This window comes from Larus michahellis, chromosome 3 (assembly GCF_964199755.1).
Source record: "Larus michahellis chromosome 3, bLarMic1.1, whole genome shotgun sequence".
Taxonomy (NCBI): Eukaryota; Metazoa; Chordata; class Aves; order Charadriiformes; family Laridae; genus Larus; species Larus michahellis.
In genome coordinates this window covers 54,677,738-54,696,335 of record NC_133898.1, presented here as the reverse complement: position 1 = coordinate 54,696,335, position 18,598 = coordinate 54,677,738, and the positions used below count along the sequence as shown (strand labels likewise).

The 18,598-nt window shown below is 42.6% G+C and overlaps 1 protein-coding gene across 2 annotated transcripts in view; it reads right to left on the bottom strand.

Moving 5' to 3' along the window:
• The window catches only part of RPS6KA2 (ribosomal protein S6 kinase A2), a 309,537-nt gene that overhangs the window by 5,855 nt on the left and 285,084 nt on the right, over positions 1 to 18,598 (bottom strand). For both annotated transcript variants that reach the window (XM_074580253.1, XM_074580254.1), the window contains 4 exons: positions 7,518 to 7,607; positions 5,911 to 6,069; positions 4,579 to 4,740; positions 288 to 364 (listed from right to left, as the gene is read on the bottom strand). In XM_074580253.1, the coding sequence (XP_074436354.1) occupies positions 288 to 364; positions 4,579 to 4,740; positions 5,911 to 6,069; positions 7,518 to 7,607 (488 nt within the window). The remainder of the gene's footprint in view (positions 1 to 287; positions 365 to 4,578; positions 4,741 to 5,910; positions 6,070 to 7,517; positions 7,608 to 18,598) is intronic.

Sequence of the window (18,598 nt, the reverse complement as noted above, 5' to 3'; positions counted from 1 at the left end):
TGCTTAGGTGGTGAGCGAGGCTTTTAGGAGTCTAGGTCTCAGTGCACACTTACAGGCCCAGGCTGTTAAAAGCCTAAGCAACTTGTAAAGCATCATTATGCATTCTGGAAAAACTTCTTCTAATTCTAGGTCTTGGTATCTAATTTCTTGCCTTGTACAACTGAGCACATTTCTCAAAGGAGGCCAGACAGTTTGCTCTCTCTATCTGTGATTCCTTTCTGGCTTAATCACTGCTGAAGTCCTGAGCCCACTGGAGACTGCTGCTCTAGGAAAAACTCTACACTCACCCTGCCAACATGGTATACAGTAGGATCCCCAAGCTCCAGATGTCACAGGCTGCATCATAACCTTGGCGTTTAAGGACCTATGAGAAGGAAAGAGAGAGACGAAAATAGGTTAATCTGCTTTCCTGAATTTTTAGCTTCTGGTGTTTGAAAAGCACAGATTAGTGGTTGTACGTGCTGATATTTCCAGGGCTTGCCCTTGTATCTGGCTGCCTTAGGTGCAAAATGTTCAGTAGTGGAGTGAAGCAAGGTGAAACCCAAGCTGGAGTGAGCTGGTTAGTGTGCCAGCCCAGCAAAGGTGTCACCTCCACAGTGACAGAGTTGAGTGCACTTTGTTGGAGGCTCTGGAAGCCTCTCTGAACATCTAACACACAGCAAAGCAGAACAAGCCCCTCTGCTTACTTCAATGTTTTAAAATCTTTCTTAAAAAAGCTCGTTAATACTTTGAAATGTATCCTCCTAACATAAAGATTACTAAGAACACTGTGGATGCAACAAGCATAGGGCTGAGTGACAGTGATGAGCATGTCTGAACTCAGTTTGGATTTGATACAACAAATGGATGCACTGGACTTAACAGATAATAGGATAAAACTTGATCCCTTTTCCCTATGGGGAAAACAAGACCCATGGTACTCAGCAGAGATCTGACCAGTAGGTTCGATGTTGGTACAGGATGGCAAGTTATAGCAGAAAGGGTAAAATCTGGACTTCATTTATGCTAATACATACCAGAAGAAACGCCTATTTGAGTCAGTGCAAGTCCAAGTGAAAGTGAAGTCACCAACTGATGCTGCACTGCTGAGATTAGGGGAAGAACTTTGTTTCTGTTTGGCTCAGAAAAGCTCAGGGACCACCTCCGGACCTTCCACTTGCTCAGAAAAGCAAACTACCCTTCTGTTTATTCAGTTTTGACACAAGGGGAGTTTTATCCCCTTTGGATGGATCAGTAGATACATTAATTTTTTGCAAAGCACATGAAAAAGGAATGTACAAGATCAGCACATCTTTCTCTGGCCTGCAGCCTTATTACCCAGGAGTGATTTCAGCTATCTGAAGTCTATCTCAGAAAAGACCAAGCACTGCTAGGAAAAAACAGTTTCAAAAAAAATTGTCTGGACAGATTTTACAAATGATGAGTGGTAAAATAACCATCTGCCAGGTATGCTGCTGAGCGAACATTTGCTACCTGGAAAAAAAAAACCTGAGAAAATGCTGCATTTTCTCCTGTTGACAAAGCTGGTACAATTCTGCTTCTGCCTCTCTCTCCTGCGCTTCATGTATACGCTCTCTGGCTGTTTTATTTGTTCCTATTTCTTTAGTTCCTACATTCATTCCCCCTCTATTAATGTTAGATTTTATGGGCAAAACTTATCTGCTATTTGAGAAACTCAATTGCTTCTTGCTTCTCCTGTGAGACTGAATACCCAACATTTATCTTTTGGTGTGGCCATTCTCATTGCTTCTTGAACAGTTACGTTTTTCATTGCCATCACTGGCAAACTCCAACAACCAAGGACAATCAAGTCCAAAGCAAATGACAGAAAAATGGGGCAGTGATGATGTTTAGTGGAGCAGCATATTAAGCAAGTGGTTACACAACCCCAAAATGATGGGCTGGTGTTGGTGTGCGCCATCATTCAGTGTGCAAGAATGCTGCTAGATAACAGGGGCATCCACCCTGTGCCAGCATCTAGGGAGAGCTTTGCTGGGAATTAGTTTTTATTGATAACAACAGGATCTAGTGAGAGTTATCAGGTAGTGTCATTGCTACTTGAAAATGCCTCCTGCAGGTCTGTGCAACTGTGGTTAAAGTGAGAACACTGAGCTGGCAGGAGCAAGCCTGGGAAACCTTGGCCAAAAAGATGAGTGTTTGATCTAGGGGGCAGATGTTATCAAACAGGAACAGGCACCTGTCTTAGAAATAAATCAGTCAGAGAAAGAGCTTTGCAGAAGATGCAGTGGTGCCCTACTCTAATGGATGCTGAAGAATTTACCACTCATGAAGGGGTTTCGGTCACCTGGGACCGAATGGTGGGATCTGGGATTTGGTGGGATCTGAAATACAGGCATGAGCTGCTGGTTCTTAGCTCCACACATGGCAGGGCATTGTAGTGATAAGGAACATACTGGGTTCATTCAGTTCTGATAATGGCTCAGATGTTTATCCAAACCCCTTTTATTTCTGCAGGCTTTGATTCATTGGATTAACAATGTTACAAATACGGGCTTTTCTCAGTTGTGACACAAGCAGGGATGCGTATGGGTATGAAAGTTAATAAACAATCTCATCGTTTCAAATGCCAAGACAGTAGTCCTTCACGGATTTTGCAGGAAAACTACAGAAAAAAATATTTCCACTTTATCCAAAAGGATCCTACGGCATCCCTAGGGAAACAGCAGGCTGCCTTCTCGCCTGATCCCGCCTCTCCTCACCCCCTGCACCCAGCGGGACTCGCACTAGGTGGCAGCCTGCGCCTTTCTCTCGGCCGGCCTCCAGCTCTGCTCATCTAAACCCCCAATTAAATGTTTCCAAAATAAAGGGAGAGCCAAGTGGGCAAACATGTCCTCCTTCCTCTGCCACTGTCTTTTTGTATCATCAGCGCAGCTGACATTCCGCCGCCTCGTTTAGTTTCAGGGGCATATGGCAGATGTCGCAGCGGGGTTCAGATGGGGAACGTTAAAGTCGAGTGGAGTCTGGAGGGCAGCATCATATCACAGGTAAAATGTAAAAGCACTTAAGGCTTTATTTAAGCTCTCTGCCAGTTCTGGTAATGTTTCAATTAATCTCCAACGTTTCCTGCATTAGCAGGACCTGTCTTACCACAAACATCTGGGAGCGTGATTTCTGCTTTCAGTTCAAATCAGAAGATTCCGATCTGAAACTGCATTGGGCAGGCAATGTTTGTGATTACAGACGCAATACAAAATAGCCCATCATGAAAAATAGCTACACTTATTTTAAGTGCCTTGTATCTTGGAGAAAATCTGAGTGCTCTAAATCTTGTAAACATGATTATTTTTTGGTTTAGAAATTGAATTGCTGTAGTGCCACAGAACTTTTTTTACGTATTTTGATAAATTTTAAACAGCTCATTCCAATTTCTAAAATGAAAACCCAACGAAACAGCAATAAAATAACAAACCAATCTGTCTTGGCAATGGCATTTTTTTTCTGAAAAAAATCTGCTTTGAATTTATACTGCCCCAGCAATGGTCTCAATTTAACAAATTCTATTTCACATGCTGGAAGGCTGTGATTCCCGCAACTTTTGGTATCATGAAAGGACCTTGTACAGAAAGATCATCCATTTTTCTCTTCCCAGTTACATATCATGCAAATGAACATTGGATGGAGAAGAGTTATGGGGAAGAAAAGATTGCTGATTGATACCAACTGAGAGACAGTGGTATCTGACAGCAGAGGACAGATGAAGTATTGAAAGGCAATAGTTTTGAATTTTTCTTATAAAGACCATAAGAAGCTGAGGAAGACACACATTTGAAGTTGTGCATTGCAAATACTAAAATTGCTGATAAGCTTCACTCTGAGAAATCGAAAATTACCCAGGAAATTAACCTTTTGCTCCTTCATCAGAAGGAAGCAGATATGAACATCTCAAGGGTCAAATGCAGCAAACAGCCCAAACCATCCAAACAGCTGTGGGACCAAAACCCACTCCCGTGGGGCTGCATGAAAGCAACAGCACTTGCCAGCGATGCAAAGCCACTTCTCCCTGGCTTGGGGCAAGCTGTTTGGTCTTCCTCCATTTCCCCATCTGTAAACATGGGAAGGCAGCCTTTTCCAACATCCCCCATAACAGGGGGGATTGGTACTAGGAAAGCCCAAGAGAAGAGATGTTTCTTTAGCTCAACGAAGCCAACAATAAAGCCCCCGCTGACTTCAGCGTGGTAAGGATTTTGTGCATGGATTTTTCTTTTGAGTCTTATTCCTGACATCAAGATTTCTCTCTTAAGCCTTATCCCGTTCTGACACAGTGAATGAGAGGGGAAGCAATCTGAGCAGAAGCGGCTAGAGAAAAAATGGTATTTACCCTAGTAATGAGCCAAAGCATTGTGTACGTCAGTCCAAGACAGACACCAGCTTCTGTCAGGAGAAAAACAACTGCCCTGACAAAACCAGGAGTAGGAAAGTTATGGTAATAGAGACCGTGCAAGTGCTGGTAGCCTGGTTTCTGCCTTGCTCCTCTCGTAAAGGCAGTGAGGAAAAGGGAGAGGAAGGACTGCTTCCTAGGACATGCTCATTACTCACGGCTTTGAAATGCGATCCTACCTCGGGGGCGACGAAGTTTGCCGTGTAGCAGGGAGTCATGAGCAGCCCATTCTCCGCTCTCAGTTGCTTGGCAAACCCAAAGTCACAGATCCTGATGGAGTCTGGGTTTCCTGACTCATCCATGTAGAGGATATTACTTGGCTTGAGATCCCGGTGCACCACCTTAACAAGAAAGCAATGAGTAACAAGTGAGGAGAGGAGGTCAGGAAGGATCCAGGCTTGGCTGCTGTTTCTGGTCTGCCGGTTAAGGTAGGTCAAGAGCTCATGCCGAAAATATTTACGTTTTGGAGAAAAGTTGCTTAAAACCCTTGGGCAAACGAAGAAAAAAAAAAAGGTTGAAGTCTGTTAAAATCGGAAAGAACATGTTGACAGTCTCTGCTGATGTATTTAGAGGCTGCTGCTGTAAGGGGGGGACACCTTTCCTGAGGGTGGTCAGAGGGGGTTGCTGTACAAACCCCTTGGTGTCAGAGTCTTCTAGAACTTGATGGCCCTAAATATTCAGCTGAAAAGGCGAAGAAGAAATCCCGTCATAGGAGGAAAGTGTGTAAGGGTCTTCTTGCGCCTGTCCATGTGAGTGGCTCACACCTGAAGGGAGGGATTATTTTTTTTCCTCATTTCAAAATGTATCCACAAAAATCCGTTCTGTAGGCGTGCAACTTCAAGTGGCTGTGTGTTTTACCACACATGCCGCATTTCAGTGGTGGGAAAAGAAGCCTTTAGTTGTTATAGCAAGACTGAAAAACTATCACGAAAACATAAAAGCCCAAGAACAAAATGCACTTGTTTTAACCATGAAACAGAAAAAGCAGCAAATATTTGGCTAATCATCCAAACTGCTTGTCCCTGAAAAGGAGAGATTTTCAAACTGCTCAATACAGAGAGCTTAGATTTTAAAAGCCATCTCTTCAACAGCATGTCAGAAACCTTTCCCATCAGCTGCTCAAACTGCCACTTCACTTGGAAACCTGAGCATTTGATTTTCTACCTCTCTGCTGATTCAGCTACCCTATGTGAAATTCTGTTGAAAGATCAGGTACTGCAATGGTGACTGTGATAAAAAGTAAACAACTAATATCCCAACAAGGTACATGAACTTGAAAATCAGTGCAATTTGGGGATGAAAATACCACTTCAGCGTACTGCAGTTCAGTTGGGAAATGGCTAAAAAGCCTATGACCCTATTTCACAAACAAAATGTAATTATAAATATGGAGAACGGGGTCTTTTTGGGGAAAAAAACATATTTACATTTCAGAGAAGCAAGATCGCCACTGTTTGCTTTTCTAAAAGTAATAGAAGGTTGATGCAGATAGCCAAAAAAGCAGTGCTTACACCCTGGGAGTGCAGGTAATCCACAGTCCTGGTGATGGTGCACAGCACAGCGCTGGCCTCCCGCTCTGAGAAACACTTCTGCCGAAGAATGCGGTCCAGCAGCTCACCTCCCCGCATCAACTCCATCACCAGGTACACGTATTTCCCATCATCATAGACCTGGAAGAGTAATGAAATAAATATATATTTTGGATCCATTAACTTGGTGAAGGTTGGTCCTTTGATCACAGTGTTGGCTTGCTTGGGTGAGATGTTGCAAGAAGAAAATGTCAGCTAATGTGGCGGAAATGTGCTTATTACGCTTAACAACAGAAAAGGCAACTTTATAAAATGACTTAATCATCACTTTTTTTCTCGTGTCTGTAGCAGCTTGCCAATTTGTCCACACAGAAACGTAGCTTTCCTGATCTGCTGTCACGTCAGCAGAGTAGACCAAGCTGCTAAAAGCAGCACCACTTCACACAGCCTGAAATGTCTGCTGGCTCTCACCCAGGCCTCCTTCTCAGTAGTGTTCTCTTTCCACTTCCACAGGGTAACGTTTGCCATTTCAAATATCAGTATTTCCCTTTGACTCATGATCAGCTAAATGAACTGTATTATACTGTTGGCCAAGACCTGCTTCCAATGATATTATATAGTTTATGTTTGCCGTTCTGGTGAATAAATTGTTGACATCAGCTACAAGATGTATTTACCTTCAATGTCAATTGCAAGGGGTAAAAAGACATTTTTGTCTAAATTGGAAGACAGCCATTTTCACGTCATAAGTCTTTATCTGGACTGCAATAATAGGTGGTGCTATAGTCATCAATGCTAAATGTTTTTGGAAAGGAATATAAAACCTTTTTTGCACAGATTTCAAGATACTCTTTAACACTTAGGAATTAGGTGAGACTTTCCCGAGGGCATGCGGTTAGAAATTTTTTATATACTTCTCTAAGTTCCGAACCATAACACACTGACCACTGAGACAGGCAGGATTTTGTTCTGTAAACTCTTGAATCTGACACGGTGTGGCCAGTCCTGGGTGAGACGGCAGGCAGCGTAAGTGAAACATCTCCCACTGAAGGTCATTACTGCATGTAAGCACAGCGAAGGCTGTTCTTCATAAGAAATCTTCATGCCTTGTCAGGCTGCTTGAGTAGAAGGTAAATACTCCCTAGCATTAAAACACTGTGGGGGGAAATCCTAGTGACTTTGTGAGCTCTCCTCTTCACAACAGAGCAGATCCCACAGGCTGCTCATGAAAGAGCATCCCCTGCCCAGCAGCACCCCTGTGTGTGCTCAGCAACTTGCTCCGTAGCATCCAACCAGGGAGATCTCACTTCTGAAAAGTGCGGCAAAACCAAATACATTCTGTTGTTCTCCAGCACCGTGCCCCTTTGGTTTTATCGACAGTTGGTTAGACAGTAATTGGAGAATGTATAACCTGACAGTCTTTCAAACTGGTATCCAGGAATTTGTGACTCCCATTTTTTAACTTGATTTCAATGGTTCTGGTTTTAGCTCTGAGCTTCAACTGAAGAATCTTCCAGACATGGACAAGTAGGTGAGCCTGACCATAAGGTGAGAATCATTTAATGCTGAAGTGCTCAAAGACTACTCACATCTTTAAGAGTAATGATGTTTGGATGCTGTCCGTATCGCAAGAGGATCTCAATTTCTTCAGAGGGGTCTCTCTTGCTCTTATCAATTATCTGGAATAAATGAAGCACAGTGTAGTAAGATACTGGCTAGCAGCACTAAGCACAAAACAAGCAATTTCTACAGTTTAAACAAATTAATATTTAAAATTCTTCTATTAGTCATTGTTCTAGGAGAGGACAGCTCAAACCCTGTGCAAACGAGAGCAATGCTGACTATATGCCAAAGTCAGATGGAGCAATAATTAGTTTAGATTCTGAAGGCATAGGCCCTCTTTCTGATGCCTACAGTTTTGTTTGCCCATAAATAATGGCAGTAACAAGAAGTATCATTTAGAAATCAAACAGCCTGGAGAGTTTTAAAATAGTAAGAGTTTTAAAATGACCCCGTTGACGTAAAAAATGGAAAAGTTCGTTACACTGGCATATGCTTCTATATCTGCTGATAATTAACAGAAATTGCTTTTCAGGTGGGTTTGTCAGAAGTGAAAATGTATAGACATTTACTGTCAAGGGAGATCCGAGTTGAAGCTATTGGTAATCACTTGGCTTTTTGGGCCATGCTGTTGTAACGAACAAGAGAGTGGACAGAGATTGCATTTGGCCATGTAACCAAACTCTGCCCATTCCTAAGCTAGAAAGAAACGTGCTCTATATATCACTTTTCTGTATTCAGCATATTTTGCCTTACCAGAGAGTACACAGTGAGACATGAAAACTGTTTAGTTTTATAGCAGCAGGTCTCAGAAATACATGACACCTGCTGCTTAGAGAGAATCACTGCATGGAAAGCCTGCTGTTAGGATGGCACTGACTTCTCATCAATACCTATATTTGGGATGTCAATCAAAGAGCTTTGATCATTTCCCCAGTTGAGAGCACTGATTAACGCTTCTCACTTCGCAGTTTTAAATGATAAATAGGAAACAAAAAAAAAGCTATAAAATAATACAAGAGAGATCTCAGTATTTTGGAATCTCAAATGCAACTGCACAGGGGATGGTGAAAGACTCATTCTACTAGAAACTCATGAGGAGTACAGTATTTTGGCACAACTTCTTATTGCTAGAAAACAGCAGTAGTACTTTTGAATAACAGGTTTACCCAAGAGGAATGGGTGGCATTTTCAGAATATCATAATTCTGTTATTGGCTTAGATTTCAAGGCTTCCAACCTAAAATGTGGTTAATTCTCTCTAAGAACTAGGCACAGAGCACAGATTTAAAACAATAGTGTTTGCAGGGAAACAATTTTTTAAAAATCTCTTTTGTTAATGAGGATAAGTGCCTGGTTGCTTTTGCATGCATTTTTTTATGGCTTAATTATGGCAATGCACGTTTAAGTACATGTCTAGAATTTTATGCATCAGCTATAACAGTGCATACTTGAATATATGTCAGAGGTTTTGTAGTCAGCATGACTGGCATGCATTTGCAGTGATAACGATGGTCAGTATTGTCCATGGTTGAGGTATGCATTTGAAGCCATATCAGTGATTTGATTCTGAATTAATAGCAGTGTGACGAGTGAAAGTGCAATATGGAGCTGATGCAGGTAGATGGCTGTTGTCCACATTTGAATAAATGAAGGAAAAACCTCAAAAACAGGTGTGTAGAAAAGATTCTCCTTAGAATAATGTTGTTCTCTGAGTTTAGTTGAGACATTCTCGAAAAGCCAATGAAACCCTGATTGAATGACTCCTCATACATACAGCCACAGTGGCTGAATGTGTCCCACTCAACCAATAACTCTAACATATAAAGGCATCCTCAGGGCCATTTCCCTGGCTAAACTAATATAGTTCTTGCCAAGTTAATGGAGTTACCCACATGTGCACCTGTTAGCCTCTGCCTGCCTTGCACCAACCGGCAGAATTTACTGCAACAAGTATTACTACCACTGTGTGAAGCATTACTATCACTACTTCACTGCAGCAAGCAATATATTCCAGATTCTTTTTCCGTTGTATTTTCCTGTGAAAAGAAATATCCAGAGCTGTGGAAAATTTTAAGCAACTATTCATAATGCAGGACTAAAATTGCATATATATGGCCTAAAAAAAATCCAAACCAAAAATAGTCTTCAGCTATTGATACAAAACTCAAAAGAACATAACCTGAAGCAGTCTGCTACTGATTTAGTAGCAATAGCAGTAGATGATACGTAATGCTTCTAATTCATAATATGCTATATAAATATATTTTGCAAGACAGTCCTGCTAAATATGCATGCTTTTTGCTTTAATGTGTGCACAAGCTGCGATCCAGCGATTAAATGGACAAGCTGCCCCAAAGCAGACAACAAACCATTGTCAGAGCTGTGAAGGGACCTGCCAAATTCCTCACCCAGTCCCTGGGCAGTCCAGTTGGACAGACCAGAACAATTTTTTCCCTCCACAATGAGAGACTGTCACCCTGACAGTGCCTCTCTTTGGCATGCCTGTGACTTACACTTGGTCCACAACTGAGGAAGCAGCAAAGGAGGTGGCTGCTGCACCGTTAGCAGAAATCCCTCTTTGGTTCAGACCGACTGCACTACGCAGAGTTTCTTTATTCACATGCTGCAATGGCTGCAGCAGCTCCTTAATATGCCCCAGAACTCCACTGTGATACCCAGTTCTCCTGGTCATCGTCTTCAGAAAGTGTTTTGGTGTGTTGTTAAACCCATGCCAGACTTTCCAAAGAGGGAAGCTGCCATGTCAGGGTGGTTCGGACAGTGGTTGCTGCCTCCTATTACACCCGGAGGCGTCTGCGTCACGACACGAGGTGCTGCATCCCCAGAACATCTGCAAATTGTGCCCCAACTTAGTGCCAAAACGAGCTATGGTAAAATGCAGGCCCAGTGCTCCTTACTGAACACAGGGATAAGGGAGATGTGTCATGGGCTTCTGGTGATATTCATAAGTAGTTCTGAGATTCTCAAAAAGTATCAGATTAAAGGAATCAAATTGTGTAAGTGAAAAGGCAGTGGTTTCACTAGACGGGTGTAAAATAAGTGCTTTTTGTGCAGCTGTACTTTCTGATTTTCAGTCTGGGCGTTGCTGTGTATAACACGGAGGAAAAGCACGCTCCAGGCACCTTGTGCAGATGCAGCAGGAGAGAGGCAGGATGGATGGAGGCAGCCCCGGCACGGCACCCTCTGCACGCTCTCCCCACGCTCACCGGCCGGCCACCAGGATGCTTGGCCTCCTGGCAAAAGCTTCTGCCGTACTTGTGCTGCAACCGCTTTCTTCTCCAGACAGCAACACCCGGGCTGCTGGGCACAGAGTCCAAAATCACCATGAACGCCTCGTCCACAATCCTACATGCTTATCTACACACTCATCCCCCTTCCTGGAGCGGGTCAGTGCCAAGATATATGAAGCAGCCTTGACTGCGATTTGAAAAGTCAGGCTTGGCGACTGCCAGAGAAGGTGCGGGAGGCGTTACAAAGTCACGTGGTTGTACTCTGCCTCCTGGAAACAAACCAAGGCGCTCTTCTTGCCAGTCCTTTCCAGGGGAGACCTGGCAAGTATCTGCCAGCTCCTCGGGGCCGTGCTCCCACTGCCCTGAGCTCTGGCGTTCTCCTGGGCTGTCCGAGGGTGGGGACATGGATGGATGTTCTTTCCAGTGGGCTTTGACTGGCACTACCAGAGCAGACACCCATACCAGACACTTGGCTTTTCCATTTCTATGTTACTGTTTCTTCCTCCTGCTCCTGCTTTGGAGTTTAATTATCTCTAAGTTTTAAAGATCAGCTCTATTGTCAGTTCACTTCTGCGTATTGACAGGTTTTAGCTTTGTCCGCTGAATTCAACCAGTGCAGATTGTGCAGACCAGACAACAGAGTATGTGGCACTTCACACCCCATCAATGTAGCAGTTAGATATGGTCCTCAAATTAATTTTAATACAACATCTCTCAGAGCTATTTGTTCAGGCTGCCCAGAGGGACCCCACAAGGATAGCCTGTTGTTGGCCACCCTGCTCCAATGAGGACCAAAGGCTCTGGATTGTTTCCTACCCATATACTGGAAAATGCAATGCTAGAAAGAAAAAAAGCATTTAACGTTACAGATTTGGATACAGGAACTGCCATATTCTCATCATACTTCCTAGATGAGACCACATATGGCCACTGCATGTGATACACTGTCTGCTCTTGTTCAGAATTAATATTGTTATTAACCAGTTAATTTTTTTGCTATCTAGTAGCCTTCAAGCTCTACTGTTGGACGCTGGCAAGTGAAATATCTGTCTGAATTTTAGATGGGCAATGACACTCTTAAACCCCGATTAAAAGCTGAGCAAAACTATGTAACATCTAAATATTTCTTGTGGTGATAAAGAGCATTTTCCACCCTGGTCACTCTGTTGCCTCTGAGACATTGTGTTTTGCATGAAGACAGACTCTTCTCTGTTCCTCTCTGTGGCAGCCCATGAGCCTCCTGCGGCTCTTCCTGTCCAAGGAATGATGTCTTTTCTTTAGGAAATACATTCTGATTTGAACTCAACTAAAATGTACACATAAACACCCTCTGTTACAGAATTAAGGGAAGATTTTCTCTGCTACTAGTCCTGAGGTTTTGAGTTAAGATGTAACAATGCTACTTTTCTATTTCTCTCTGTAGATGTGTGGTGAAGAACGCCAACTCAGAAAGCCATCGTAATGTACAAATAACTGAACTGAAAATGTAGCAAGAGCTCTGTTGTGCTTTTGCAGAGAAGAGCCATGAAGCAGAGGGGGTTTCTACTGTCCTTCAACTAAATAAGAAACTGAGCCACATAACAAGTAGACTTTTCTCTATGTATGGGACAGCCAAAGATTGCTTAGAAACTCCTCTGTATTAAACAGTGGATGAAACAGTTCCAGAGTAAAAAGGGGCTCAGCACATGCAATAGTGTCCTTTGCTCTAATAGGGGACTTGTTTGTTCTTTGACTATTGCATCCTTTGTGTATTTCGCTGAGTAGCTGAAAGAAAAGGTGCATTTTCCTCAGCGGAATTTAGGGTAAGAACCTCATGATATTTTAAAATGAGTCCAGCTCCATTGAGGGACAATACTGAACTTTATCAAGGAAGAAAGGATCAGGAGACAACATTTTCAAAATCCTAATTAACACGTCTGGCCCGTTTGTACAAGTCCTTCTACAAGTCTTTTGCATGGAAAAAAATCACGTGATTGTCCCTTACTAATGGGTTTTCAATGTCTTCAACCTTGCCAGAGTGGACTGATGAGTATAAAAGAGACCATCAATACAGTTCTGTGTGGGTAAAGCCTTGCTGAAATTGGTACAGCAACTATATCGACAGTATAGCTTTATATTTGCTTGTTGCAGTTTTGTGAAGGTAATTGCATGCCTCCAACTGTGTAGACAAATTTCTTCTTCTGAATCTAGTTATGCCATTAGCAGATGTTACAGTCCTCAGCTGCTTGATACCACCCACCAGCTGGGACTTCTAGCCTCCACAGCCCTGCCAAAGAAACGGTATGTGTGAGCGCTCCCTAATCTGCTTTGGGCAGAATTAGCCCTGTTAATACAGATTGCCTTTTCAAACAGCTGAAATTAACCTGTGTGACCTTGCACGGGGAGGACGGCTGTGTTTCTCACATGGATTTCTTCATCACTACAGTTGTGAGATTGGAAAAAGGCAAGAGGTAGGAGGTGACAATTTAACTGCCTTTGCTGTCTGGAAAATGAATAGCCCAAAAGAAAGAGTGAGAGAAATGCAAGAGAGTGAGAAAGAGGACAGAAAAGAAACATGAGATGCACTGATGGGAAGAGCAGTGACAGGGGTCTGAGGAGAAAGGATGGGGCTCTGGCCAGCCTAAGCTGGAGCCATCAGTGAGGAAACTGCTCTCTGCTGCTGGGTCTTCCTGTGCTGGGGAGAAAGGACTTTGTGCATCTTTAATGAACAAACAAGACTGCATTCAAACATTTGCTTGGCTCTGACTTGATTTTTCCCCTTAAGTGAAATAGGACGCAAAAGCTCTGTCTAATCACATCAATTGAAATGGGCAATGGCGGCCACCTCCCTTCTTGGGAAAGCTAAACGTGCCTAACTCTGGCACTGTGGTTTAACCCTCAACACTGTGGTGTGTGCCGCTACCATGGACCGCAGCAAAAATTCTCCGTTTTGTTTTAGTGGCTTTATTCCACAGCAAGACCCACAAGCACTGGGACGCATTAGAAGTACACTGTGCAGCTTGGGCGTGGACAAAAAGTAGTTTGTGGGGCTTTGACCAAGCAGCTTTAGTGGGACCAGCATCTGCCTCGTCTTCAACTGCTTCAAATCACCTTTCCTGGCAGCTGAAACTGAGGTACAAGGGTGTGAACTGGGGCAGCTGAGCCACTGAGACAGTGCTAATCTGCTGCTCTGGCTACGGCGACAGAAAGTCCAGCAGAAGGTCAGGGCAGACACCTGGGCACTGCAATACCTAAACAGCCACAGCTGCGGCTGACAGTGTGTTTAGCCAGTGGGACTACCTAAAGATCCTTTTGAGCAGCACCAGGAAATTTAGGAGGGCTTTGTGTGAAAAACATGGAGGAGGAAGAGAGCTTTATACACTTTTCAAAGCTGCTTTAGTTTGTATTACATACTTTGAAGATTTTTCTAAAGCTTGTTTGGACTGTAAGCATGGGTTAATCACATTTAAGAAGAGATTCATATAATACAGTGTGATGCGATACTCCCTGTGGAAATCCTTTCCTTTTCTGGGAGGGGAGGGATGAGCAAAGAGAGAATTAATTTTGTGTTCCTTTGCGCACATTATATCTATGATATATTTGAAAATTCAGGGCACCACTGCTGGAACTGACTATAGGTGGGATTTGCATCTCTTCTGAAGACAAGAGGTGCAACACCATGCAAAGATTTTAACCTGACAGTTTCAACTACAATATACATTCCAATGAAAGCGTCACAGAGATAGAGTTCTGCAGTTCTGTGCCGCTGGAAAATGTACAGGTTTCCATTTCAGTAATATTTCCTTCTAAAAATAAGCCCTATTCATGCCAAGCATCTGTTTTAATTTGGTTCCTTTTTTTGATGTCAAATTACTCAAGCTGGATGAAAATCACTGCAGAAAGGCTAACATTATTTAAAAGGACACGGTATAATTTTACATTTAAGATGTCTCCAAGGAGAACTATTCCAAGCCTAATAGTTTCTGAGGGACCATTTGCTGTGCTATTAGTTTTGATTAGCTCCAGAGATTCATTCCCCCCATCCATGCTTAAATCTTTCAGAAAAACAGTGAAATGCATATTAAAAGAAACAGGCCTAATTAGCAACACTTTTCTGAAATAAGCACTGGCCATCAGATCAAGCTGCGTGGGTGAGACATTAAACTTTCTGCACACAGAGCATGCCCACTCGCTGCCACTGTTTGCTGACTTCACGCTCCAAAGCTGTCAACTGGAACTGTAAGTACTTATTAATTAGCATTTACACGGTAGAACACGTTTTCTAAGCCACGCAGAAACGTTAACAAATTTGTTCCGATAGCACCTGTGAAACAGAAAAGCTCATTTTAGAGAGAAGCCTGCAGTTTTGGTGGCAGAATAGCTTAGTGGGAAAGGCTCTGCACGGTGTTTTAGTCTGCTCTGCTCAGCCCTAGCACAAGTCCTTGGATCAGACTGATGAGTTTTCAGTCCGTAAAATGACTGCAATGCTACTCCCACCTTCTTTCACATAAAGCTTCAGGGATGGAAACCAGTATATCATTTTCAGATCTTATAAAAGGGGAAAATTATTACATCAATATGGAAGACGAATACAAGAAGCATGGTTTAAATGGCCCCAAAAGAGAAACAGAGACACAAATGACCAAATTCTGTCCAAAATATTTAGGTATTTGGCAAGCGAGCTAGAGAAGAGAAACGTGATACTAGTAAGCTGTAGGAAAACTGCTGCCTGATCCTAAGTCTCAGAAAAGATCTAGTTAGCAGTGAGAAATACCATCATCTCACATTCTTCAGAAGCTCAGCCGCGCCAGGGAGAAAGGCACGGAGCTTCGTGACCAAATGGGAAGGAAGCTGCAGGAATCCTTATGTCAGAGGGGATGTACAACCACTGCAGATCCAAAATTTGCTCTGAAGCTGAGTTTAAAAGGTAGTCTGCGTGCATTTCTGTATTTCTATGTGCCGCTTCTGCTTATTTGCTAAGTCTTAAGCAACACCTTGATCCAATTTAGCCCAAAAGTCGCCATCCAGCAATGGCTCTTACAGACACAAACAAGCTTGCTGCTTGTAGAAGTGCCCAAGGCACTCCTTGCTCTCTGCACTGCTGCCTTCTCCCAAGTCCCTCAAGCAGAGGCCAGTGCTCTGTACTGGCCCATCCTTTCTGAAGCTGTAGCTACAGGGTCCTGTCTATTCGAGCAGTGTCTCCTTGGAGAATTGACTAATTTCTATGGGGAGAGTATCTGGCAGAAATCTGAACACACTGAAATCAAAACAATAGAAAAACGAGACTCGCTGAAGTTTTGCAGGCATTTGACTAAACCCAAATCTTCAAAACGAGGACAGCATATAAAATATGCTACGTTGCTTCCTGCTGTGGTGAATGAAATTGTACACAGCAGCCCTGGTCCAATGTAGAAGTCAGGCCCTTTGATAAAGTTGTTCAAAACATGAAAACTAGGAAAGCCTTCAAAAATACTCTCACAGATCAGGCATAAGATCCTCATAGACGATTTTCTCCACCACTCCTTTGCTACTTCATCCATTTTACTGCAGATAATTTTCTCTTTCCATCATATCTAGAGGACACCCATCCATGCTGTTTGTAATCACTCTTATTCTATCTACCATGGGTCCCAGTTGTAGTCTAGGGCACTTCATGCTGGTTTCTTTGCGGAGCGGTCTGGAAAACAGAGCAAATCCAAAGAAGCAGAGAGATCCATGCCCAAATCTGCTCTGAAGCTTGTATCTCTTGCATGGCCTCCTATAGCCTACTGAATCTGGTGCCACACTACCAGCTTCAGTATTCTTCAGATGGTGAAAAACATCTTTTACTGAAGTGTCTGGACAACAGAATTTACTGAATCTCAGCTTTATAAACCAAATTTCATGGGAGAATATGGTAAGCGTTCTCTGTAGTTTATCAAGGTAAGAAGGGGTCTTACACCTCTGACCCTGCATTTTGTAAGGCTACATTGTCACTAATATGACAGATCCAACTTCTTTGCATTTGATGGGGAGGACGTCTTGGTCATCTCCTTGAAAAGTCTGTTTTACCAACTGCTCTCACCATCAGACTTTTTTTTCTGAAACTCCCTTTTTAGCTTCAAGACATTCTGTCTTGTCTTGCTGCCTTTAGCAGCCAAATTGTTGTCATCCATCATTTATATCACCTTAGAGATATTTATAGATTTTGATAGCATCCCACTGAACTCTTGTCTGTCTTACATCATATATATTTGTAGCTCTCTTGATAGAGCGTGCCTTGTAATTCTTGCATGTTTTCTGCTATAGATTTTCTCTAATTTGTTTATACTCTATCTTAAACCACGGATACCAAAATAGCACACAGTCCCCCAGGGTTTAGTAGTCCTACCCAGGTACTACAGGGAGAACTCACTTAATTATATACAAGCGTGTTATTAAGACAGAAATCTATGGATTTCTTTTTCAGTTTTATTAATAAAACTTTGAGTACACTAGCAACACGTTTATGCAACACTTGTCTGATGCTGGTATTCAAATCTTTGTATTTCCATCCTATGAATTAGTTAAGTATATTGAACAGCTTCATTACATATCATTCAGGGAACGAAAGCGAACAGGAGTGAAAATTTCTGGGGACGCTGCGGGCAGAGATGTTTTCTTATCAAAATATTGGAAAGTACGTTTCAGAATCAGTATGATCTTGCAGAGGCAAGAGATATGCTCTTCATAAATAATTTGATAAGCCATCTCGTGGAAGAGCAAGGACAGTTAGAGACTTATGGAAGCACAGTTATCACTCCCATTTCCCTTTAGTTGGGTAGCAGGTTTTTTAATAAGGTCTTTTTACATCACATTATATTCTTCCTGATGCCATTTTTCCCCCCAGTTGTGAGGTGTGATAGAGCCATACTCTCACCCAGAGAAACCTTACTGTGACAGCCACCCAGTAAAGTCAAGAGAAGTGTGCATGACTAGGGATCAAATGAGAACCGAGACAGAACCTCAGCACCTGACCCATACCCATTCAGCCCATCCTCTCCCTTGCAGAGTCTTCTTACTGCTCTGCTCCAGCAGCACGTAACTTCTACTAAATTTCAAAGCTAAATTTAAAGGGGATGCATTTACCAGTGGCTCCGACTTGTAGATCTCTGCACATACTTTTGGGACCTGACCACTGTACCGTGTTCTGGTGCAGGCAGAGGGAAGAAAGGTCTGATGAGCAGTGTATGGATATCTGCTGGTGTTGACAAGAAATCTGAGGTTATTCAGCAAACTTTCCATTGACTTGTCTATTAAAATACTAATTTATCCATTTATCCATGTTCCACCAGACACTAGGTACCTCCCAGACAGAAAAAAATAAAAAATAGACACAAACTCTCCCCTGAAAATATCACAGTCTGTTTAACTTCAGAAGAAAGTCACTTTAGTGACTTTCTATGGTGAAGGAGAAACAAATCTAAGCACATCTCTCTAGATCTACAGACACCTTAACTGTCAAGGACATCTGGTGACCTTTGGACTGATTTTTTTTTCGTCTTTTTTTTCCTTTTCCTGTTTCAATACATAAAGCTATGTGTGTCCAGGATTGCTATTTTTTTTAAAAGAATGGCAAAAGAGTGCACCATGCTGCAGTCAGTCTTAGAAGACTACCGTTATCCACGCTTTCTACATTCAGCACTAAACTCCCAACATAACCATGGTATAGGTTATGGAGAAAATGTTGTCGAGCCAACTAAATACCTCTGTGTAACCTCCTGCCTTCAGATTAGCATGAAATGGTTTCTACTTACACCAACCACCTAAAAACAACTAAACCAAGACTGTGAACATCAACAGAAGAGGAAAATGAAGTTTGAAGAAATTATGAAACAACTCTGGAATTCATACAGCTTTTGG